At 40.0% G+C, this 25387-nt stretch overlaps 1 protein-coding gene and 1 long non-coding RNA gene across 3 annotated transcripts; one reads left to right on the top strand and one right to left on the bottom strand.

Annotated features, from left to right (window-relative positions):
- Positions 1-53: 53 nt before the first annotated feature.
- LOC122864496 (solute carrier family 2, facilitated glucose transporter member 1-like) lies at positions 54-24484 on the top strand. Its single transcript, XM_044171978.1, has 11 exons — positions 54-1898; positions 2196-2313; positions 10394-10495; positions 11620-11780; positions 12780-13020; positions 13238-13400; positions 16284-16471; positions 17377-17481; positions 17571-17669; positions 18160-18363; positions 18726-24484. The coding sequence occupies exons 2-11, from the start codon at positions 2302-2304 to the stop codon at positions 19020-19022; spliced, it is 1572 nt and encodes a 523-aa protein (XP_044027913.1). The 5' UTR covers positions 54-1898; positions 2196-2301; the 3' UTR covers positions 19023-24484.
- Positions 7587-10359, bottom strand: LOC122864498. Of its 2 annotated transcripts, XR_006375237.1 has the most exons (3): positions 10164-10359; positions 9678-9765; positions 7587-7680 (listed from the first exon to the last, which is right to left on the bottom strand). It is a non-coding gene; the product is annotated as an uncharacterized LOC122864498 (long non-coding RNA). The 2 variants fall into 2 exon arrangements; XR_006375236.1 differs by having other exon boundaries at positions 9678-10359.
- Positions 24485-25387: the final 903 nt, after the last annotated feature.

Here is a 25387-nt window from a genome sequence, read left to right as displayed (position 1 = left end):
TAATTCCTGAAACTAGTGTGGACAACTACCCAGGACATCAGCCTTGGACATGACCAAAATCTAAGAAGAGCCTTGAAGATGTGCTTTAAATCTGTTACAAGCAAGGGATAGAGCCTCAAGCGCTTTTATTTTGTAAAGTGAAAGCAAAGTACCACTTAATAGAGTCCAGAGTATGTACAGTGTAGTTAAATCAGCAAGTAGTTGACCACTTTTATTCACATTGGCAGCCTGACAAGCTGCAAAACACATCCTGATGGAGGTTTATGGGATAGAATCGAATATAAGTGTCAAGGTATTAGCAAGGCGGACACGTTTCGGTCCGTTGTGGAAATGGAAATGTGTCGAAAAGTGAGGAGAAACTGAGGAATGGGTTTTGACACTTTTTGCTGTTTGTATACCAAACATGTGAGATGGAAGATAGCAAACATTTTGGCATAAAGAAGAAATTAATTAAAAATCAAGTGAATTTTATTTTACGTAGCCTAAAATCACAATCAGAGGTCTTCGCAATACGAACACCATACGAAACCCTCTGTCCTTAGACCCTAACCCATTTTCATAAAGAAACATTTATGAAACGGGTATCGTACATGCAGAGTAGAAAAAAGTAACAGTAGTAAAATTACAATATGGAGAAACAGAATTGCATAAATAGAGTACAAATATAAGTTTTTGGAGTAAAGAAAAAAAGTAAAAAAAAAAATTAAAAAAAAGAAACAGTTGCACCTCAAACCTAGGACACCACTTTCAGGTCAAAATAGGACAAAAACATACCACAAATTCCATTTAGTAGCTGTTCTGGAGCTTTAGATCATATCACATGATCTTCATCAGCAGATGGGGTTTGCCCAGTTGAAATCTGAGCACTTTAAGGACTTCTCCATGTCGACTCTAAAACCTGAAATTGAACATTTATTCTTGACCTGGGAAACAATCTCACCATAAGGTCCATTCAGCAGCTCTTCTGGAGCTCTTGATCACTGAGAGTAGAAATGTAATTCAATGTCTTATGTTGCTGAGAAACAGTTTGATATAAATGTCCGGTGCTTGAGATGAAATTGAGTTTTTCTAAACACATTATGTCATAACTGAATTATGCTGAAATCATTGCATAATCATTTTAAGCAAACCTCCATGATGCAGTCAGCTGACTTTAGTTATTGCCTCTGACTCACAAGCAAATCATAAGACTGCAGGTGCTCATTGTTTGATACCTGATATATCCGGTTTTTTTTCACATTGATATGAACAGTTGCCTCGTGTGGTAGCTGGTCACAAACTATCGTGTGCAAATACAGAAAAAGGTTTGAAAAGTTATCATTTCTACAACTGGCGCATCATCTGAGCCGCGCCGCATGACCCGTTGCCTCAGTAACGGACCGCGTTGCATCAGCATCCGCAGCATCAGCATCAGTCACCCAGCTACTGTCAAGGTCGCCAGCGAGAGGCATCCTGGGAAGGCGAGGACACCAGAGCAACCGCGGGGGGGCGGCCACAATCATCTCCTCACGACCCTCAGGAAGCCCCCTTTCGCGCATGCGCCCACGCTTTCGTCAGATGTGCTGACCAACTAACCGAATAAAGGCTGCAACCATAATAGGGCATGGACGCCGCCACGCCTCACGGGATGCGGCGATGATGCACAAGAGTCATGGATTTCTGCACGTAAAAGCTGAGGGGAGGGGCACCGTCACGGCATCCCAGCATTCCAGTTTTTCATAGGCTGATGGAGTAGACGAAAAGAAATAATAAAAACAACTACGTGCGGTTACGTGCGGTTCTCCTCGCAGCTCCTGTGTGAGCCGAATAACAAGAGAAAAGTAGGGAGGTACTGCTGCGAAAACCGACTGCTGCAGCCCACCGAGGGGTTCCTTTGTCCGGCCCGGTAGTCACCACAGGTGAGTGTCAGTTTATTGTCCGGTTTGTGTTGCTTTTGCACGGATTTAGGGTCTTTTTTTGGACAAGCCGAGGTGTGCGTACCGCCAGTTTGACCGACATTACAGAAATACAAAGAGGTTAACCTGCAGAAATTCCTCTGCATTTATTTCCTGTCCTTTAGTCCTGTGAAATGCATGATATCGATTATTAGTGATTGGTTTCCTGATGGGATGGAGGGGATAAGCGGTCGTGTCCTTCCTGGCAGAGCCGGCCGGTACCACGGACAGCGCCTAATGAGGTGTGTTCCTTTTTTTCAGCTCTCAGCGCCGGCGGGCGGGTCCTGCAAAGCTTTTAACCACCGCCTGAAGATATCTTCTCTGCATCCTTCAGTTGAAGTAACATCGTCCAGCTAGATTTCCGAAGATGGAAGGGCAGGCAAGTGATTTTCTTAGTTCATAGTTTCTGTTGTGACCCACGTTCAGGGGTGAATTTCTGTTCCAGTTCTTTCTTTTTTTTTAAAGAAAATGTATTTTAAAAAGTTGAGTGCTTGTTGCTACTTCAGTCTGTCTCAAGAGGTCCCTGCAGTTGGGATTTCTGAATAATGCATGTGTTTCTATATAAAGTCAGAGTCTAAGCAAAGCTGAGTGGGTGGTGTGAGCCTGTATGTATGCCATAATGACTCCATGAGTCACCCACGAGCCCTGCAGATGTGTGTTAAATGTGTGTGAGAGTGTGTATGTTTGGGATGGTTTTCAGTGTGCATGCGTGATTTTTGATATTGTGTGTATCTGCGTTCAGTAGTGTTGGTTGACTTGTTGCGTGAGTGTGAGAAACAGAGCTAATGACTATGTAGCCTTTGTCTTTGTCATGTTTATTCTGTATATTTATGAGGACCACACGTCCTCAAAACAAGAGACTGAAGTGAAAAATCATTTCATTTTCCATTTATTCACGTGGGCAGTTTGGGTTTAGCATTATGTTTGGTGAAGCCATGGTGGAAGTTTAAAGGAAATACTGGTTCAAAACATAGATTAGAATAATATTAATAACATCTTTTTCTGATGTTTTGAACAGCTACAATAGAGTTTGAAAGAAGATTCAAATTTCCGTAATGCAAAACATCAAGTAGACTTTGGATATGTTTATAAATGCATCATTGTAAAGGCTTAGACTCCATTTTCTACAACTGCAGTAGCCGAAAATAGACCAGAATGCAATGCAGACACCTCTTCAGTACTGAAAAATCCCACTCGTCTCTCTTACTATGCTGTCACTCTGCACGTACACATATTAGCCGCGGACGAATGCAACACGTTTACACCCTTCCTCTGGGGTGTGCTGAAAGGAACTCTGGGAACTGTAGGAAATCAAAGTAGAAGTGGATCTAATATTAAGGCTGATGTCTGTGATTGTATCTGAAGCTGTAGCCTAAGTGCTTTTGAGATGCCTGGCCATGTTTGTTTTGTACTCAGGTCTCTCTTGCAAAAGTGAAAATGAGAAAATGAGATTATCTGATCAAATAAAGGTTATGCATGAAGTAGAAGTAGATGAGGCAGGAGACTGAGATGGACCAAAGTGGTTACAACAGAAAAAGTAAATTACGGTGTGTTTTTATAAAATAACACCATCATCACCAACTGATGATATTTAACAGTGTAACATAAGGAACAGCCATTCTCATATTTCCATGGGTGAATTGTTGCTTGTTAAACTTTGAAACAGTCGATACCACGTTGAAGCCTGTAGATCAACCAAAATCAGGATGAATATCTCTGCAAGTCTGCTGAAAAATTAGTGCTCTGTGTAAAATCTTTGGTCGTTCAAATAAAAACAATCTTTTATAAGTTTAGCGAAAATGTTAGCTTTGTTTGACTTAAAAGTGATGAGGAACACGCTGTAACTGCTAAGTCTGTAAAACAATCAGGAGCTTAGTGGTTCACTGAAGACTAATTTAAAGTTTGTGGTAAAAACTGTTCTTAAGCGGCATCAAAGGCCAAATTCAGTGTGAAGCAAAATCACAAACATGACCGTAGACTCCTGTGACTAGTAGTAAGTTTAGTTGCACAAATGTGTGTCATTGCGTGGGTGCGTGTATACACATTCCTGTGTCCCTGAAGGGGGTCCGGTCATTTTCTGACTTTGCATCCTGATCTTATCACTCGTGCCAAATATTGACCAGCTTATCAATAGACATCCCAAGCGCTGTGGGAACCCTGTCCGTTTTTCATCACCCAAAACAGCTCGATACATTTGACCCTTCCCCCCCTCGCTTCACTTGAAAGCTGAGTTGATTGGCTCTTCCAAGAGAAACGGCTTTGGTTGGCTTGGGCCAGATGTGGGTAGTCAATGTGTGTATGTGTGTGTGTGTGTGTGTGTGTGTGTGTGTGAGCTACTTTCAGCCTGTGTCAATAAAACTGTCACCGCCAGGCTGTTGCCATGGAGACGACGGAAGGAGGGAGGGGGCAAGGGAGCTATATGGACACTCTTGGTTAGATGGAGGGAAAGAGAGAAAGAGACTGGGAGCCTAAATGAGGCAAGAAGAAAGATGGCGGTGTTGTTCAAAGATAAAATATGAGTGTGGAGTTTGAGAAGGACAGCTAGATGAGTCATAGCGGTCGTCTGATTCATGCATACAGTAGTAAACACCTGTAGGTGTGTCACTCTTTGTGCAGGCAGTAGAAAAATCCTATTTGTTTTGTCAAATCTGAGTGTTAAAGCTTAAAGGCCACATGCATGGTATCAGGTTAGGATAGTATGATCACATTCTGTTATCATGGTATCGGTTACCATAGTAACACAGCATCTGTTCAGCAAATCTGGGTGCTGCAACAAGTTTGTCTTGAGCTTAATTATATGCGTTATGTAACATTCTCAGCTGGTATTCCTCGATTTCTGCTCTTCTTTCAACACTATGGGACATTAAATCTCTGTCATGTTTGGAGCAATGAGATGTAAATGCTTGAAATCCAATCAAAGATCCAATCAGATTGAGCTGAATAATGCAAAAAAAAAAAAAAAAAGTTGTTCCAGGTTTGGAAAAAAACATTCATAGGATTAAAAAGGATTTTAGCTGTTTGAACAAAATAAAGCACTGTTCTATAACTCTGGGGACATCGCACTTTACAGCTAAGTAAGATTTTGGTTCTAAATAGGAAAAGTTTTAAACATAAATGTTAAAGTGTCACTAAAAAGCAGCTTGGTATCTGACCTACACACTCTAGTTATCTATTGCTATTGATATCTCCTTATCTGAGACGTTTTAGGTGCCGTCACATGACCATTAATTTATACTGAGTCATTGTGACTTGACAAAAAACCAGAGACGGACACAGTCGATGAGGGAGACAGAGAAGAGGAAGGTGATCTTCAGGGCAAATATAGCAGGATGTGTGTGTGTGTGTGTGTGTGTGTGTGTTATGGCGTTGATATAGCTGTTTGCAGTGTTCTGTGGCACCACAATGAGTTGCATTAGGGTCTTGTGGCGAGCTCAGGGCTCTTTTCTTTCTGTCTCATTTAATGAACTTTTAACTTAAGTGACGTTGATGATTTCAGACGGATGACGAAGCACAAGTTCGAAGTTAATTTGAAAAGTTCCAGTCAAAAATTCTTTCTTAGAAATTCATTACATCTTCAAAAACAACGTCATAATTTAGTACTGAAGCATCGTTTTCCTGCCCTAATGCCAAAAGATTATGTAAAAGTAGATGAGTTTGTTTCAAACTCTTTGACATTGACTTTTATGAATTCATCCTAGCAGTTAAAGGTGCAATCCACTGATTTTACACATGAAGTTCAGTTTACTCATCATGAGGCGTACTACTGTGGATCTGGTTGGAAGTCTAACAAAATAATCTAAATAATGATGTCATCAGGGTTATTTTAGCTTGGGTTTACAAACTACAAATTTCTAACAGTGAGTCTGCGTTATAAGCTGGTTTTTGAAAGACAAAGACATTTACCAAGCAGGGGCTAATGAAAGTCTAATGAAAGATGCTATTGAGTTGTATTATGGAAATTATAGGATCTAGTATCTTTGTACCCATACTTGGGATTAAAGATGAGGATAAATCGGCCTCTGCTGCATCAATTTTTTATAATTTTACTAAATCACTGGAACACTACTTTAAAACTGAAAATGAGCAATCAGCAAATGTTTTTCAGACGTCCTTATTCTAATAAGACTAAATACAAATGTCATTGTAATTTGTCTTAACTGAATGCTATCAGTTAATTTATGGGAGAAAATATAAAACTTTTAAAGATTTTTTTTTTGGTATCTCCACTTTATTTGATAGTGACAGTAGAGAAACAGGAAAGAGAGAGGGATGACATGCAGCAAAGGGCCCAGACCGGATTCGAACCTGGGGCGCTGCAGTAATAGCTTTATAGTGCACGAGCTACCAGGTGAGCTACCAGATGAGCTACTAGGGTACCATAAAAATATAAGAATTTTAAAGGCAAATGTCAATTTGGTATCCATTTTAGATACTAAGATACACAACAAGACCAAACAAATCCCCAACCGTCCATTTGCACAGAGAGATGCAGTGGCTGTCAGTCTGTGTGGTCTCACCGGATTATTGATCGCTCAAAAATGTCACCTAAATCCTCAGGGAACGTATGCAAACAAAGGGAGGCAGCAAAACAGTGAAAAGGCTGTTTGGCCAAAGAGCAGATTTCATTAACATTGAGAGCTGGAAAGGATTTCACTGAGTAAGATGACGATTCACTCAATGAATGCAAAGAATAAGAAGAACAAAGAAGGTGGGTATTGTTGGGTGCATCCAGGTGCAGGACTGGGTGGATGTTTGCTTGATGAAGACCTTGAAGGTTGAAAAGGTGCTTCATTAAATTTCTTTGATCATGTAATATTCAGTGTGCAGACTTCCCCACATTTCCCAAAAGTATACAGTATGTCGATGTAGAAACCACAAGCCAGTCTGAATACCTACATTTCTGGTGAATTGCAACAACTAATGAACTACTGTAATGCGTTTCTAAATGTACATACATCCCAGATGGCTACATACATTTGTGATTGGTTGGGATCAGTGCAGTTTCTTTTTTGTGTGTGCATGTTTGTAAAAAGATACACACTTACATACACAAGGCATTCACATATAAATGTGACAATGATTCTATAACATGTTGTTGGTTGTAATTATGATATAAACTGACCAAGAGCATAAATCACGTCAAGGACAACAAAAACATAAAACACAGGTATGTACAAGAAGAAAAATGAATGAATGAAAAATAGCGCAGTTTAATGGTATGATGGTATAAAATGATAATGGTTAATGGTTACAACAAAACTTACTGCCATTACAGGCAAAACACGTCCTACTAACTTATGTTGCTTTTATTTCCTTTTCATTTTTACATCATGATCAGAAGATACTGTGACCTCCAGTGCTGGTGTACCAACCGGGTAACGCAGGGCAACAGCCCCAAAAGCTCCTGCCTCACTGTGTGTCAACTGGTTTGTTCTAATTTAACTGAAATATTCAGTGAGTATATTCTGTCCTAAACAGGGTCCCTATGTTAAAATCTAGTTACAGTGCAACACCTTCATTGTTTTGGGGGTTTTTTTCATTGGGTTTGGTGGGGGGGGTAGTAGACATGGTGTCTGTAGTGAAATTTTCACAACCATGTTACACTGTAGTTCAAAGGTGGACCCAAATGCAGAACGCAGACAAGGAGGCAGATCCAGTTTAACAGATTTATTGAAATATACCAGGGAATGGAGGTGAGGTGGCAGGTAGGCAGATGAGCAGGAAGACAGGCAGGCGGGTGATGATCCTGGAACACAGAGAAGTAGTTTAGAAAAATGTAACATGGACATGCAAAATCACTAAGAACATAAACTGAGTTGGTGTAGCTACTACCGGGGTTGAACAACAATCTGGCACTGGATGTGTGAAGAGCTGGGGTTGAAGAGGTGCGAGCTGATGAGCTGATGCGAGACAGGTGAGCCAGGAAGCCAGGAAGGGCGACCACGCCCACAGACAATACATTTTATACATATATTTTATATATAATATTTTTTGCACCCAATGACCACAACATCTGACCTCCTTAGTGTCAGTAGAGAGGATGGACAGTCAGGTGTTGTGGTCAAAAGTTGCTGATCGGGTCTGAACTCCTACTGATGCTCTGAGACCATCCGCTTCATGTACAGACTGCAAAATGTAAAAGAAATCATCCTGAGCTTCTCAGCAGTTTCACATCCCTCTTTTGAATAATTCCACTCTGACCTTCATATCATTTCCCATTCATGTTTCTCTCTCTTCACCTGATTGGTCCTGTGTAGCCAACACCCATCTGGCTAGAATGAATGCTGAGAAGTGCAGTCTATGCTAATATTATCGGACCTCGCTCTTATATCGTTGTACCAAGGGCAGTGGATCACCTGAGGCCTGTCCTGGTCTCTGTACTGTCTCATATAACAGCTGCACATTCTGCCCCATCAGCAGTGAGTCTCCTTATCACTGACTGCTGTATTACAGACATAGACAGCAGAAACACAACATTTCTACTGCTGTGACCCAGCTTGACCTGCCAGGGATTTCATATGTGAGATCAATCAAGAAGTAAAAACTTTGACCTTAATTGACTTCTAATTGCTGTCCAGTAACTACACTTAAAGAACTTGAGAATAAGTGCAGAATAAAAAGTGTATGACACCCAGAAAACTCCTGAACAAGTAATCATGCTGCCTTCTGATAGACTGGTGACCTGTCCAAGTCTACCCTGCATCCCGCCCATTGCATGCTGGGATAGACTCCAGCTCCCCATGACCCTGAACAGGATTAGCAGTTTAGATGGAACATCTTATATAGAATAATCGCTCATGTAGCTTAATTTTGGAGAAACAAAACCACTCTGCTGCAGCTGTTTAAACAACATTTGACTTTCAAATACCAGGATCAATCTGCTTTTCTAAAACAGGAAGCTTACAGGATAGTCAGACATGTCTATATATTAATTCTACCAGTGAAGAATTGTCATGAAACTGCTTTTTATCAGGTTCTAATAGACTGTTTGGGATCGGTTCTTTGTTTTGTGCAGTGTTGTTACTTATAGCCCTGATCTGTGTTGAAATGTCCTCGAGCAGGACACTGAACCTCAAGTTGCTCCTGATGGTTAAGGTCAGCGCCTCGCATGGTAGCTTGTGTGTGTGAATGGGTGAGGAAATGTATTCAGTTTACCTTAATTTAACTTTAAACCTAACCTTTTATCCAGGTAAAGTTTGCTTTCTTTTCATGAATGCCCTGCCTCATATTCATTTTCCAATTAATCGTTCCACCTTCCCTCTGAGAATTATTATCATCTTATTTTAGAGAGTTAGAACGTTCCTCTGCTGTCTTGCTCAGGGGAAACTTGGAAAAATTGGCCCTTGTTTCTGTCCATTTTCCCAACAATGACTGTGAGAACCAACTTTGGGTATTTTTGCACTGATGGTCTTGTAGTTAGGGGACTGGATCTCCTTACAAATGTAAGAAAAATGGAAAACAAATTAATAGAGGAATAATGAAAAATGGGATAATGTAAAACTATTTTAGAATAGACATGATGGTCTCAGTATAAATTACGTCATTATTTTTCTTATTATGGATTCATTTATAGATTTTATATTACAAAATGGTTTTACTTGTTTAGAGGAGTCATCAGAAGACATCACTGCTCTGATCAGTGTGTAATAAGCTGATTTATTAATGATATAATGCATCTAATGGAGGCTTGATGAGGGTCAGACGTTATAACATCAGATCATCATGACGACAGCGACGGCTCACCTGATTTCATTACAGAGATGAATCGATGGCATTATGGGGGCTGGCTCGGTAACAGGAGCAGGTGGACGGCTTCAGTATTGAATTTCATCTGCAATTAGCAGATTATGTTCAAGAAAGAAAAACACAGTCATTACAGAGATAGTTGCCTTACCTAGCTGAAACATAGTGTGTAGGGCCTCTAAAATTTAACACATATATAGCACATTTCCAAAATGTTGTGTATTGGTGTTGGTAAGGGTCTCACTTCACCTTTTAAAGTTTTATTTGGTGGTTTTATGATTTTTCAGTTTTATACGAAATGAAAAATGTTTACATGAATTACATAAAGAGCCGATGTAGTGGCAGTCGTAGAGATTTCAGTATAAATATGATGAGTAATCGTATGTGGCTTCATGTTGGGTGTATTTATGTGTAGTCTGAGCACGAGTTCACTCTCTGATACCTGATATTGTTGTTTATGCGAATGTGTGTCACTGCGTCACTGACCTGTCTGCCGTCAGCATCGCAGTTTTATTGCATCTGTAGGCCGTCTGCAATAATTGAAAATCTCATTATGAGCTCAGATTTTATATTTATTATATCTCTCTCTTTTTTTGTCTCCTTCCTCCACCCATCCTTTGATTTCCACATTCATCTCCATTTTGCTTTTTCCATTCTTTTTCTCTTTCTTCCTGACCTTTTCTCCAACCGTTCTTCCCCCTCTTATCTCACTGCAGGAAAAGCAGATAACAGGTTATCTCCTGTTCTCTCTGGGCACTGCTGTCATCGGCTCCCTGCAGTTTGGTTACAACACAGGAGTCATCAATGCTCCAGAGCAGGTTTGTGATTAGTTGGTAACATCAAGATGTAAGACTCTCTGGCTGAAGCTGCACACAGTTTGCACCTTAGCTTCTCCAGATGTGAACAACAGGTATTTGTAAAGGTAAATGGCAAATCCTGTGATGTGAAGCCACAGATCTCTTTGGGGTTTAACCACCCAGCTGGTGTGTCATGCTTCTCACCAAAACAAACCAAACAGATAAGAGAGGAGTGGTGGTGAGTCAGCAGAGGGCTCACTTACCGCTGTTTAGAAGACAGTTTGAATTTTGCTCTTATCTCTTGATCACTAAATGCCTGTTTGCGGAGAAGCAGCTATACTTTACACCAGAATTTGATCTGGGCTATTTACAGCATCTCAATTAGTTCAGATAGGAGAGTCGTCTCTGTTGTTGGACTGTTTTTAGATTTAGGCAGATACGATGAGTGGATTTAAACTCAAATTAAAATCTTAACCCTGTGCAGCTTTAAATTGGATTATTTGAGAGCAAATATATATGTAAAGATGAAGCTTTTCTGACATTTCTTGAGAAAAGACCATGATTTGTTTATCTTGTTGCTAATTTGGCAGCTGCATAATGTGACAGACTGGATTAGCTTATTTTAGCATAAAGACTGGAAGCCGGGGAAAACAGCTAGCCTAGTTGAAATATGCCAACACCTTGAATGCTTCCTGATTAACAGGTTGTATCTTGTTTGTTTAACAAACAAGAGACTTCTTTTAATTAGTTAGCTATAGAGGTGTTGGTAGGTCTGGACAGAGCCAGGCTAGCTCTTTCCCCCTGCTTTCAGCCTTTATGCTAAGCTAAGCTAATCACCTTCTGGCTGTAGCTCTGTACTTAACGCAGACATGAGATTGGTATCAATCTCCTCATCTAACTCTCAGAGAGAAACAGAATAAGTATATTTCCCAAAACAATCATCTATTCCTTTAACTGACCAATACTGAAAGTATTACAATATTAGCAGGGCATTTCTATATTTAAACACAGGCAAGACAAAAACACAAGAGCTGCATCATGAACCCATTTCTAGTGTGAAGTTTGTTGAATTGGTAAGAGTTCCAGCTACTTCTGAGCTTTTTCTTCTCTTCTCTTCCCTTCATCTCTTTATTCATCTGTCTCAGAAACTACGATCTTTCTTCAACGATACCTGGGTTGAGCGTTATGGCGAACCCATCAGCCCGGGGGTCTGTACCATCGTCTGGAGCGTCGCCGTCGCCATCTTTAGCGTGGGTGGCATGGTGGGCTCCTTCAGCGTGGGCGTCATGGCGAACCGATTTGGCAGGTAGGAATTACATTTGCACGATATAACCAGCCGAGGTGTAAACTTTTATTTCTCTCATCTTTAATGAGAAGCTAAACCTTTTTGTCTGTGTAATGCACAGGTAGGAAATCTGGATATTTTTGGTACATATTCACTGTCACTGGCCTATGTCTTTGCTTTGAGTGTTTTTTTCGTCATTTAATGGCTCTGTGTATTCCTATGTGGTTCAGCTGAACTGTCACAAGACATTACTCTTAATGGAGTTCATGAAGCGTGTTTGTCTGGAGCCCACTGCTCGATTCTAATGTCCCTGAGAGTTGTTCCTTCATTTGCCTCTTTGTTTTACCCTGCGCATCAAACCACAATCCTTTTTCTTTCTGGGGTGAGGCTGTTGTTTTGACCACTGCCTTAAATGTGTTTTCCACATACAGTGAAAGAAATTTGGGGTGCACAGTGGAAATACATTTGGCTTTTTTTCCACTATTCCTTTCACACTTAAAATGCTCCAAAATTGTCAAATAATTCAGATTAAAGAAAAATTGGAAAAGAATACTTCAGTGTTTGGGGAAAGTACGCTTCTCTCCGAGAGTAAGATCAAAAGATACCACTCATGTCTGTGCATTAACAACAGAGCTAGAGCCAGGAGGCGATTGTCTTAGCTTAGCATAAAGACTGGAATCAGGGTGCGCTCACACACGCATATATTTGCACTGTAAAACTGGACTAACACCCATCTGTCAAATAACTAATTAGACAGGAAAGCTCCTGACCTTCACATACACTCAGGCCGGTCAATCAGTCCTGACACACTTATGGTAATTTCTCAGTTAATCAATGAGCTTGTCAATATTTATCTCCTTCAGCTGCTCCTCCCACCACAAACCTCCTTTCCTCTTTTCTCAGTAACAGAAACAACACTGAATCTAATCTATTAAACTATATTAAAATTGGCATGTATGTTTAGAAATACTGTACAATCAGTTGTTCACAGCTCTCGTTTCTTACCCTGCTGCACCTCAGGCGTCGCTCCATGTTCCTGGTGAACTGTCTGGCGGTGATCGGCGGCCTCCTCATGGGCTTCTCCACCATCTGCTCCTCCTATGAGATGGTGATCGCCGGTCGCCTGGTCATCGGCCTGTTCTGTGGTCTCTTTACCGGCCTGACCCCCATGTATGTGGGCGAGGTGTCACCCACTCCCCTCCGAGGAGCCTTCGGCACTCTTCATCAGCTCGGTGTGGTGGTGGGCATCCTGATCGCTCAGGTCAGCAGGAGGCTTCCTAACAAACCTCAGATTTAATGACCTAACAGCTATTGATTTATAAGCCATATATGTTGAGATGAGTAACTTCTTCAACAACAGTTTCTCAGGAAAGTTCTTACTGTATAATATAGTTAGCTACATTACAGATTTGGATTTTTTGTTTGGGCATTAGCTTTGCTGTAATTCTGACCCAGCTGTTGTGGCCCTTGATGTTTAGATCTTTGGTCTGGAGGCTCTTCTGGGCTCAGCCAAGCTGTGGCCCCTGCTGCTGGCCCTCACTGTGGTCCCTGCTGTGCTGCAGTGCATCCTGCTGCCCTTCTGTCCCGAGAGCCCTCGCTTCCTGCTCATCAACCTTAAACAGGAGGAGCAGGCACGCAAAGGTACGCACTGATACTGCTACAATACTACTACTTCTTCTACTGACAATAGTACAATTGTTACTGCTATACCACTACCATTCCTGCTGCTATTACTGCTGCAAGTACTGACAATACTACTGCTTCTGCAGCTGCTACTGTTATCCATTCTGCCAGTAAAACAGTACTATTGTACAGCAGCTACTAACACTGCTACTGCAACTACAGACACCACTACTACAGTCACTACTGCCACTGCTGCTACTATCACCACCACTACCTGTGCTATTACAACTACACTACTGCTGCTTCTACTGTTTCAATTACTACTGTAACTACAGTTGCTACTGTCATTCATACTGCTAGTACAACTACTAACACCACTGCAACTACTGGCACTACAACTACAAATATTACCACACTCACAACTAGCACCACTACTAGAACTACTACTAACACTACTGCTGTTTCACCTGCTGCTTCACTACGACGACTACTGTCATTACTACAATGCCACTACAGCCACTGCTAGGCGCTGCTTATATTGACCACTCACCACTAATACCAATTCTACTTCTGCACTACTGCTTATACTGCTGCTATTACTAACTGCTGACACTTTACAAGTAACTACTACAAACACAACTACAGTTACTACTTATACTGCTTCTGCTGCTGTTACTATCACTTCTACTATCAGTGCTACAACTGCTTATACAGCATTACTTCTATTATATATATATATATATATATATATATATATATATATATATATATAACCACTGCTTCTATCACTACTACTGCTATTACTACAATACAACCTCTGCTACCACTTCTGTTAGTATACTGCAACTACTCACACCACTACTTGTTTTACTAAAAATAATAATACTACAGCCAGTTCTAATACTGCAGCTACTGCTACTGCAAAAACTGCCACTAATAGCACTTCTGCTGATATTTCTGCTACAGATATTGTTATTAATGCTACTTGGAATGCAATTACCACTACTGATAAAAACTACAGTGACCACTGATACTGCTCCTCACATGCAATACTGCTGCTTCTGTCAATATTACTACAGCTGCTACCATTACGGGTGCTACTTCAGTTATACAAGTTGCTACAGCTATGGTTATAGAGAAATACTGTAACATGAAAAAATACATGTGAGACAGAGGAGAAGGAAGGAAGGAGAGAGAGAAATTGAGAGGAAGGAAGTGAGAGTGAATCAGAGAAATATCAGATCCCATAAATGTGAAAGGGGAAATGATTTTAAGGAAAGGAATGAGTGAAAAAGAGAGAGATGTGCTGAGAGAAAAAGAGCAGATGAAAGTGAGTAAAAACAGGATAGAAAGATCAAGGAGAAAGAAAGAAAATGAGACTGAGAGGCAGCAGTAGTTACAGATACACAGGGTTGACTTCAGGTGAGTCTGGATGATGTTGTAGCCTGGAGAGAAGAGTCCTTGAACAGGCAGAAGGTTTTGGCATCTATTCAACACGTTGCCTGTCAGGGTCGACTCTGAGGCACTGACCCACTTCTCCTTCACACCTCTCACCTGACACAAACAAGCTCAAGGCTCAGGCTCCTCAGCTAGAGTTGCCTTCTGGTTTCTGTGACTGTGTGGTGTTTGTGGTGTCTGGTGAAGATAATCAGCTCTGCCTCTTGTTTTAGTGTTTACTAACACTGAACAACAAAAAGCAACTAACAGGTCACTCTGAGCTGATTGTGGAACTCGCAGAGGTCACTGCAGACTTTTTGGATAATACTGTAATAGTTTTTGGCTAATATAAATCAACTTTAAAGCCACTTTGTGTAGTTTTTTTATGTGATTATAGTATCTTTAAAATCACTCTAATGGCATAAGTGTTTGTTCGTAGAAAAATGAGACAACCCAGCTGAAAACTGGTGTAGTCTATGTGTGCATTCAGTTCATGTCAGTGTCCCCAGGTCAGGAGGGGGTACTACCACTGGAGGGTGCCATAGTTTGGGATTTTCAAATTCTACTTGTAGTGGCTTTTTAAAGTATTTTTGGGGCATTTTTTTTACATTTATTGGATAGTATCCAGTGGAGAACTTTAAGAACTGAGGGGAGAGAGAGATGGGAGAGGACATGCAACGAGGGTTCCCGCCTGAAGTCAAACCAGGGATATTGCAATTACCTGGTCAACATTTTAAACCACTAGGCCGTAGACAAAAGGATTGCCCACAATTAAATATTTAAAACACAATATTGGACATTTCTAAATGATTGACAGGTCATTTAATATACTGATCTATTTACATCAGAACCGTTTGTAAAGACAGCAGTCATTTATGTTCAACTGAGAGAAAAACAAAATGCAGTTGACAATTTCAACTTAAGGTCTACTTACTCTCTTGTTGCTACTTTAAAGCTAAAATGGCTGTAGAGGTACCACAAAATAATCTTAACAGGGGGTATAGCTTCTACCAGCTTTGTCCAGAGCTTTCATCCAAATCTCATGGTCTTCAGCAGGGAATGGAGTTTGCTCAGTTGTCATGGAGATGGCTGCCGGGGTTACGATGAAAAAAGTTAGTTAGTGGACCTTGTGTTAAGATTATTTTTTAACTATTTCCAAGATCAAGAATTACAATCCAATCCTCAGTTACAGTTTATATGTGAATATACTGTAAAAGATTATGTACTGAACTTTCTGGCCGATTGAAGGCTCTACAATTTTATAATAACTTATTGTGGTCGCCCACTGTTTACTGTCGCTGCTTGAGCTTTACACCAGTGTGTTAGCGCACTGACTCAGTATCACCAACCTGTTAGCACAACAGAGCATTTTCCTGTTCTCGGCCTTTACGTTTGTGTGCCAAAGCAACAACCCTCCACATCTGTCAAAGACAAAGACACATTGTGTTTCTGTTCTGCTGACAGCGCTGGTGCGTCTGCGTGGCAGCGAGGATGTGAGTAAAGACATGCAGGAGATGAAGGAGGAGAGCGCCAAGATGGCCATGGAGAAGAAGGTGACCATCCCCGAGCTTTTCCGCTCAGCAGCGTATCGACAGCCCCTCCTCATCGCCGTCATGCTGCAGCTCTCCCAGCAGCTGTCAGGAATCAATGCTGTGAGTCAGCGACAGGCAGCGTGTCCACACACACACACACACACACAGATGGCATACATACAAATACACGCTTTTACACACATATTTATTTACTGTTCACATTACTGATCCTTATTAGTTGTTACCCTGGCAACATCTACTCGTTCTAAATAATAAAAAACATACCCATAGTATAATCACCGTGTTCACTACATACAGTACATACAGTTAAAACAATAATCTCACCTATTAATATAGTATCACTTTAACACAAAAACCAAACACATTTTAAACATATTACATCTAAAAATTGAACTAAAAAACTGAAAAAATTCTTGTTGCTGCTGTCTAGAGTCTCCTCTTCTGTCTTCTAAATATAAAGTGTGACAGACTATTCCAGTGAGATATGGCTCTATACATAACTGTATAACACAGATAGGTCAGAGTAGAGAGAGACTGAGGTTCTGTAATAACTCAAACTAAACACACGCTCTATTCAGTGAGAGTAAAAAAGGTCACTTTGTAATACTTTGTCCAGCTGGATCACTGAGGAGGCAAATGTCAGCTACATCCTCCCAGTATGAGGCAGAGTCGGGGATATATTGCATTTTAGTAGAGTCTAGGTGAACATGATTATATGATTGGACCTGTTATTGGCTCTGAATAAGAGTGTCATGTACGGTAAATACCCAAAAATGTTAGTAGTTGACTGAAAATTGTCTTTAGAGTGACTTAGAATCTATATAAAATTGAGATGGTCATAAGCATAGTTCTAGATGGTGCTTATTGAAAAAATCGGTATATGAAAGCTGGAGGTGGTCAAGAAAGTAAATAACTTATAACACATTTGTTTAAGTATAATTATAAAACAAAAAGTAAATCGCGATCCCTCCCTTTTTCTTTTCTATCCTCTCTGTGTCCCTCAGGTGTTCTACTACTCAACAGGGATCTTTGAGTCAGCCGGTGTGAAAAAGCCCATCTACGCCACCATTGGAGCCGGCATCGTCAACACCATCTTCACTGTTGTTTCTGTGAGTGACATCAGTGTGTTTGTCTTTGTTCCCGCATGTGTTTGTGGACATTCAGCAGCACATCACTGCCTCCTGTGTCTGTCCTGTAGCTCTTCCTGGTGGAGAAGGCAGGACGGAGGACTCTGCACCTCCTGGGATTAGGTGGAATGGCGGTCAGCGCTCTGGTTATGACCATCTCCCTCCTGCTGGTGAGTTCAGCACTATCACAGGGTTGAAGAGGGATAGAACAGCTGAGGAAAGTGGGCAAGTTATTCTCTCCCCACCCTCAACAACCAAAGTGGGTTTCCTCAAACAAGGCATCTAAACTAAACTATATACACATACAGTACTGTACATACAAATACAATTAATTATGTAATGTGATATTGTTGCAGCTACTTTTGAATGGCAGAGAGTAACCATCAGACTATAACTAAAACAATTAGCAAACCAGTCAGTCTTTGATGAATACCTAAAATTAAGGGACAATTTATGCAAGGTTGCAGTCATCACTACCAGTTAAGCACCAACACATTAAATGTTATGAATAGCCTTGAATGTATTGCGTATTCACCAACAGATGCTCTCACTAACCATTAGATAATCATTCAATTAAAAAAAAAAGTTCTGTCAATCAGTGAATATATAGTATATGCCATGGTCTGATGTTTCTTCTCCCCTTTTTCTCCCTCTGAGCAGAAGGACATTCCAGCTATGAGCTACATAGCCATCTTTGCTGTCATGCTATTTGTGGCTATGTTTGAGCTGGGCCCCGGTCCAATCCCATGGTTCATTGTGGCTGAGCTGTTCTCCCAGGGGCCCCGCCCGGCAGCCATGGCTGTGGCTGGCTGCTGCAATTGGACGGCCAACTTCCTGGTTGGAATGAGCTTCCCTAAACTAGTGGTAAGGGACAGGCGATCGTCCTGGTTTGAACTGGTTTAGTTTGGACTCCTATTATTGTCTTTTCTTTTGCTTTGCCTTCTTTTGCTGTAACTTTTTGTTCTGCTGTTTTTCTTGGTTTGATTTCACCTTTTGTAATCTTTTATATCATATAAAATCTTTAAATTAGATCACATTAGACATTTTCTTTCTAGTTTAGTTTTTTGTTTCCTTCCTTCCTTTCCTGCCCTCTTCTCTTTTGTTTTTTACTTTTTCCTTCTCTATTATATATTATACTGTATATATATATATATATTCTTAAATATCACATTCAGTTATAACATGAGAACTCAGAAAATTCTGACTCCCCTCACTTGTCTCCTCAGGAGTGGTGCGGGCCTTGGGTCTTCCTCATCTTCACGGCCTTCCTCGTCCTCTTTTTCATCTTCACCTTCATTAAAGTCCCAGAGACGAAGGGCAAGACCTTTGACGAGATCGCCCGCTGCTTCGGCGGCGCCCTGCCTCCCACCTCTTCGTCTGCTGAGGACCCTCCTGCCAGCGCCAGCGCCGCTGTGACGCTTCCCGCCTCACCGGTGAAGGAGAAGGTCCCGCTGGTGGAGGCGGCTTCAGCAGCTCCGCCTCCCGCAGCTGAAAGCACACCCCTTGAAAATAAATCTAACTAGACAGTGCAGGAGAGTGTGTAAAGCAGCTGTAGATATATTGAAGGGTGAATGGGGGTTATAAATTAAGGAAGAATCACAGAGATTTCAAAAATGCTGTAAATTGTAGTTAATTATCACACCTTGGAATAATAGAAACTATATAATTTTATAATAGATCTACGACAGCATTATCAATTTATAGGCTCATACTTTCTGCTTTCATGGTAACTCCTTAGACTTATTATTCTAATCCTGTCTTTTTCAAGACAGCTGTGTGTCTAGTCAGGACAACACTTTTCAAACACAGGTTGTGTTAATGGAAATTGTTACTAACAGGTGTCTGATTGAGGTCCAGGTCAAATGTCCATCGTGCAGACTAGAAGCAGAGTGGGTTGACAATGGCACAGCCTTTCTGCAGGTGTACAGGTGTTTCCAGACATGTTAAGTCCATTCACTTCTGAGTTCAGGTTCATGTAGTGTGAAGGCGCTGACATGGATACCGATGATGCACTTTTTTTAAATTCACGTATTCCTGTTATAGTGGATATTTTAGTGCAATATAACATAGCTGTAGTTTCATCTAGTCATGTTTTCCGGAAGTATTCTCAAATCACAGGTCTAAGAAGGGATTTATTTTTTTTGTGCTCTGCCTTCAGATTCAGCTGTTGAATATGAGCTGACAAACCGAAGAGCTTTTTAGCAATGCCAAAGTACTGAACTTTAATTGTCACCTGGTGAAACACATGTGACCTCAAATGTGTTTCTTCTGGTTGTTAAATTCAGGGTGGGAAATTAGCAGCAGCCACAGGTCATGCAAAGTTTATTAATTCTGAAAGCCAGTTTGGTGGTTAAAGCTGTAATCTACAAGTGCCACCCTTTTGTGGTCTTGTCCTGCTTGTTCTTGGCTTTTCAATTGGTGAAGTTGGTGCTCAGTTCTACATTTATTCCAAATAAACAACATTTCCTGTTTACAAGAGAATTTTGTTAAAAGATAACTGTCATGAACTTGTTATTGGTTGAATTGTTATTCTGATGTATTAATAGGCAAATATATAGAGGCAAATAGACATTCATTTGTTGTTAAATCTTGTGGATTATTGCTTTACCGGAGGCTCTTTTGTATTGTAAAATGGTAAGATCATGACTGTGGCTTAAGAATTTTAGGACTTGCTAATCACTGTGACCTGTGGGCAAAAACATGTTGGCTGAATTGTTTTAGACATGTAGATTACAGTAGGGTAACGTGCAATGTATATTTTTTTGTTGAAGAGAAAATTATAAGTATTTATTACCATAGAAAGTCATTTTTGTATAAAGTATTTCGTTACAATAGACTAAAGCTAATCTAGAATCATAATGCTTTCCAGACTAGCCCCGAGTAATGAAAAGTTGAACGAGTCTGTAGTGAGCTTTTCCTGCTGTGGTGGAGTCAGCCTATATCACACCAAGTGCAGCTCAGAGATTTTGAGTTGACTGAGAGTTAAACACTGTAAATCTCATTTGTTGCTCTCTATTTAGATGCACTTTGTTAACCAAATAAGCAGCAAAGCCATAATCACTGATATAGAAGTCATTGAGCACAACAGAGCTTTATGTCAGATTAACTGAATAATAATTAAAAACTATATTTACCTGAGCGATTGCGTATATCTGGCCAAGCTGTTATTAGAATAGATAAGAGTTGTAGAAAATGTGCAATCAATAAAAAAACTTGAACCTAAAAAAATCTGCAAGCTGATAATGAATAGAGGCAACTAAAGGGGAAGTGCTAATACTGTATAAACAACGGGTAAACAACATTTTAGTGGAAGACAAATTGCCTTGAATGGTTCCTGTCATTTGAGTAGAATAACTAATCTGGTTAATTAATGTTATTTTTTATTATTTCATATTTTCACAAAGAGAGAAATGACTACTTTGACTACTCGAATGTGTTGACCTCTATGATAATCTGAGAAAGTCATTTGGAATCTGCGTCCTGTGTGTTTTATATGTTAAATCAAAACAAGAGTGTCATTCCAAAATGAGATGTCCGCCATTTTTAAAACTAGACACCTTTTATTACGTGACTGGCAGCTTGGCATTAAGTTATGGTAGTTTCATAAGACTGGGAGTTAATCTGTTGACACATTTAAAGCACCTTGAATTGAACAGATTGAAGTTTTAGTTTTTCAAACAATATTCTGAAGCAGAGTTGCTCTAGATGCAGGACTACTTTGGCAAGCATGATTACTTTTCTAAGTAATTTAAAAGGCAAAAACTACAAGAGTAAGACGCTGATATAAGCTTGGCATTCTTGCTACCAACCGAATGCTAAATTAGCCTATACCTGTGTAGGTAAACTAGCGAGACAGTTTATCGTCTGACATCATGTGTGGTCTTAAAGAAAAAAAGATTTTTCTTCTTTCTATTTATCTCTTAACTTTGTCTGTTGGCTATGTTAGATATCTTGTGCTCCAAAATCTGTAACTCAAACCAATGAGATTATTTCTGCCTCCAGCGCAGTGCAAACGGACTCTTGTTTAAGAACTAAAACCACAATCTGCCTTCAAGTCAAAATTAACAATTTTTCTTGAAAATGGAAATAGCATTTTGGAGTGAAACTTTCAGATGTGCTAACTTGTTCCATGTGTTTCAGAATGCTAACATGACATGTTGTTGTGATCCATCATGTGTTGATGGATGTGTTAATGCTTTAAAAATCCTTTGGATGACATTTAAAGCCCAAACGCACTGAACACAACTTTTGACACGTCATTATATTAAGTATAGTGAGTCCCAAATAGTCAGCTGCCACTCTGCTCACATGCTCATTGAACTTTCCAATCCTGCCAAGAGCAGTAGTAGTTCCTAAATAATAAAATCTAAAATTGTGCTGTAATGGTTGACTGCAACTTTTAGCAAACGATATATTCCAACATAGAAATACCTATTTAGATGATAATAAAATGAACAATGTACTAAAAATTAAATTCAGACTGCTTCCGGTGTGTTTCTGGCTTTATTTGTCGGGACCAGATGCTGTCTACGTTGTGACACATTGTCTGAAAAGTTAGCCATGTGTAGCATTGTCAGCCTTTACATATTTATCTATTACAGACATTGTACAGTATGTTTGGTGTATAAGTGTATGACACAAAGTATATTTTCTATATTCTATAGTGTCTGTGAATTACTGTTGTTGAACAAGTTTTTCAAGACAGTAATTCATGCTGCACTTTGAGAACATATTTATTTATTTATGTATTGTTTATTTCTTGGCTACACTGGAAAAATATTTATCTTGACAAGTGATTTATACGGAAGTGTAACATTTGATTTGCGTGATACCTGCCTTGTTTTAAAATCCTGACTGAAAACATGAAAATATCACTCTGCTGCCATTTTTCACTTGTTTTGAGAAGACTCCTTTGATGCGATGTAAAAGGGCTTGTTAAGATGAATATTTCTTACAGTGAGGGGCTAGATTGTGGCCAGAGTCATGGCTTCGCTGTGTATTGCTGTATTTGTGGATGATAGTGACGTACTGTGTTTGCACAGCGGGAGGCGTGTGGTACACTCCTCTGTAGTGGTAGTGTTCAGTGTTGTATTCAACCTCTCCTGCAGGGTCCTGCTTCTGTTCTTGGCTACACCTACACTGCTCCGTCAGTGTGGCACTAACACTGAACACTGAACTTGACCAAACCTGAGACTAATTGGATTCAAAATGCTTTCTATTACTCGGCTTGCCCAGTCGGGTTTGCGTTTTGCGATATCACAATTTGAAATACCTCTGAAATTTGTGCTCAACGCTATGCTTTTTCTCTGAGTGTCTCAGAGGTAAAAGTGAAGAAACAAACTGAGAACTGCGTTTAATATGGAGTTTTAAAGGTGTAAAGGAAGCCTACATGTCACTTATGACAAGCAGGGATTTGTTTTTGGTGTGCCACATCCAAAACCAAGTTAAGAATTTCAGTTTAAGGGTGCAATCACACCTACAACTATTTTTCTCTGGTTCAAACCCTTGTGGAAAAGCTATGATTTGTTTGTGGGTAAAACTGAACCAAGTGAAACAAGGATTGCGTATGAAACGTCTACACTCACCGGCAGCCTTGTTGTTCGAAAGAGATTTGGTAACTTGTCATCCTAGCAGATTAGATATTTTTGCAGTTTGGGCGAGTCAGGGCAAATCCAAACCTGGCCATTAAAACTGAACTAACAAAGTAAATGCTCCGGAGTTCAAGCTAACTTGTTTGGTGTGACTGCCCTCTAAAAGACCGCTCACAAACGTATGTGAAAGGATTTGAAACAAACATGTGGACCCAGGTGCACACTGCTCCTAACCATAGCCATCTACTTTATGCATATGTATGAACTCAAAACTCCACTCACTGTACAAAGATAGGAGAGTATAAGTATTCATTTGTAAATATGTATTTTTTAAAAGAGTACTGTTTATATGTTGACTTGCACGGCCGTACGTGTGTTGGGATTATTTGTCTTTTGGGGTGCGCACGTTCATTTTGTAGAAGAGAGGAACAGACTCTAGCTGATTTTAGCTGAAAATCTCTTTTCGGGCTGCTCTTTAAATAGTCCCCTGGCACATTTTGCTCCATCTGTGTGCGAACAAGAATCAATCACCAACTAACACTACTGTCTCCTCTCTTTCATTTTCATCTCATGTCTTTCTCATCACTCAATTGCAGCCATGTACTTTTATCTGTGTGCCTAATCAGATTACACTAGTAATAGTAGTAATAGTAGTTGAGTTTTGTCAGGTTTTTGGCTCGGCTTTGTCTTTTTCTGTACGTCGAAACGTTCTTGGCTATAATGAAGGCACCATGGCATTTGCAAAATATCCAAACAACTGTATAATAAACCAGCTGTGACATTAATCACGTAGTGTCACAGACTTGAATCTAACAGGAAGAAAAATGTCTCATCAACATGCTTTGGCTGCTGTGATCTTTGTTTCGTCTATTGCTTGTTTGGTCCTCATCTGTGTGTTAAATGTACTGACTGTGCTGTATGTTTGAGTATCATGTACTGTAAGTCGGCTATTTGTGCCTCACTGCACCTCACGCATTCATAGAATGTTATTCAACGTGTGTGTTTCCTGTGCTTCTGTATGTAGGATGTGTCTGAAATCACTCCCTCAGTCACTTAATGATACACAACAGGTTGCTCAATCAGGAGCTGTGTCGCATAACTGTAATTTACACACTCAACAACAATCATTATCTGTATGCTTTGCTGTTTCAGTGGCAGCCAGTGACTAAGATAAGACTCAATCAAATGATATTTACAGGACGGGGTGATCAACTACAACCTCGGTTTCTGTAATGTGAAGTGAACATCGTAGCTTCGGTGTGAATATCCAGGCTTTTTAAACATTTCTCTGTGCCACACCAGTGATGCACCCCGAATGTTTTTGTTTCACTTGTGTTTGTACTGTACATACCAGATATAATGTTGTTAAATAAAGTATTCATCATGTAACAAGACATGGTGTGAATGTGTACTAAGAGTTTTTTTCTCTGAATTTTGGGGCAATTGAGTATAAATGAAACAAAGTTGAGAGCAGTCATACTGTACATTATAGGCAGTGGAACTGTGGGTTTCAGTAAGTGGTCATACAGCAATCAACTACCATTATAATGACATTATGTCAACACTCTATATCAATATCTTTAAAGGGGCTTTCCACTGATTTTACACATCAAGATCAGTGAACAGTTGTAAAATGTCTTCTGTTATTTTTAAAGTCTTAACATGTTTTCCTGATCACGTCAACTTGGAGACTAAACATTTTTAACAGAAAGCCCGCATTACAAACTGGTTGCATGTTTGAAAGACATGTCAGTTTACTACATTATCTACAAAAGATAATGGAGTTGCATTATGGGAAGTGTAGGATCCATCATCTTTTGGAGCTTGTGGCCATAAAGGCAGAGTCAGCAAATCTCAGCCTTTGCAGCACCACCTTTGACCATTTGTTTTAAATACATCTCTCACAAACCACACAAATTTAATAAAATTGCAGGAGTAGTAAGTTGGGTAAACGTTTTTAAGTAATTTAGATTTTTTTATTTTATTTTGCAGTCAAGCTGGCCATAAGATAAATGTGATAAAATTCAAAGCCAGTACTGAAGACATGATATCAGAATCAGAAATCCTTTATTGATCCCCGAGGGGAAACTCTTTCGTTACAGCTGCTCACTGTCACGTCAGTGCACACAGGAAGAGAAGTACTAAGCAAAAAATATAACACACTATAATACAGGTCAGATAAATGAAGTACAAAGTGGATATAAGAATAAAATGAATATGACATGACACCTTCCAATATTTCTTAGGTCAGACACTGGAAGCCCCGTCTCCATCTTCATATATTTTAGGGAACATTA

This window comes from Siniperca chuatsi, linkage group LG17, assembly GCF_020085105.1.
Source record: "Siniperca chuatsi isolate FFG_IHB_CAS linkage group LG17, ASM2008510v1, whole genome shotgun sequence".
Lineage (NCBI taxonomy): Eukaryota > Metazoa > Chordata > Actinopteri > Centrarchiformes > Sinipercidae > Siniperca > Siniperca chuatsi.
Note: the sequence above shows the minus strand (reverse complement) of the source record. Positions and strands in the feature narration are given on the sequence as shown.

What these genes read in the sequence shown, in the direction of transcription:
- LOC122864496 (XM_044171978.1), top strand. An exon ending in TGGGCATCCTGATCGCTCAG is followed by an intron (nt 13,021 to 13,237) that starts GTCAGCAGGAGG and finishes CTTGATGTTTAG; the next exon opens with ATCTTTGGTCTGGAGGCTCT. An exon ending in TGAGCTTCCCTAAACTAGTG is followed by an intron (nt 18,364 to 18,725) that starts GTAAGGGACAGG and finishes TTGTCTCCTCAG; the next exon opens with GAGTGGTGCGGGCCTTGGGT.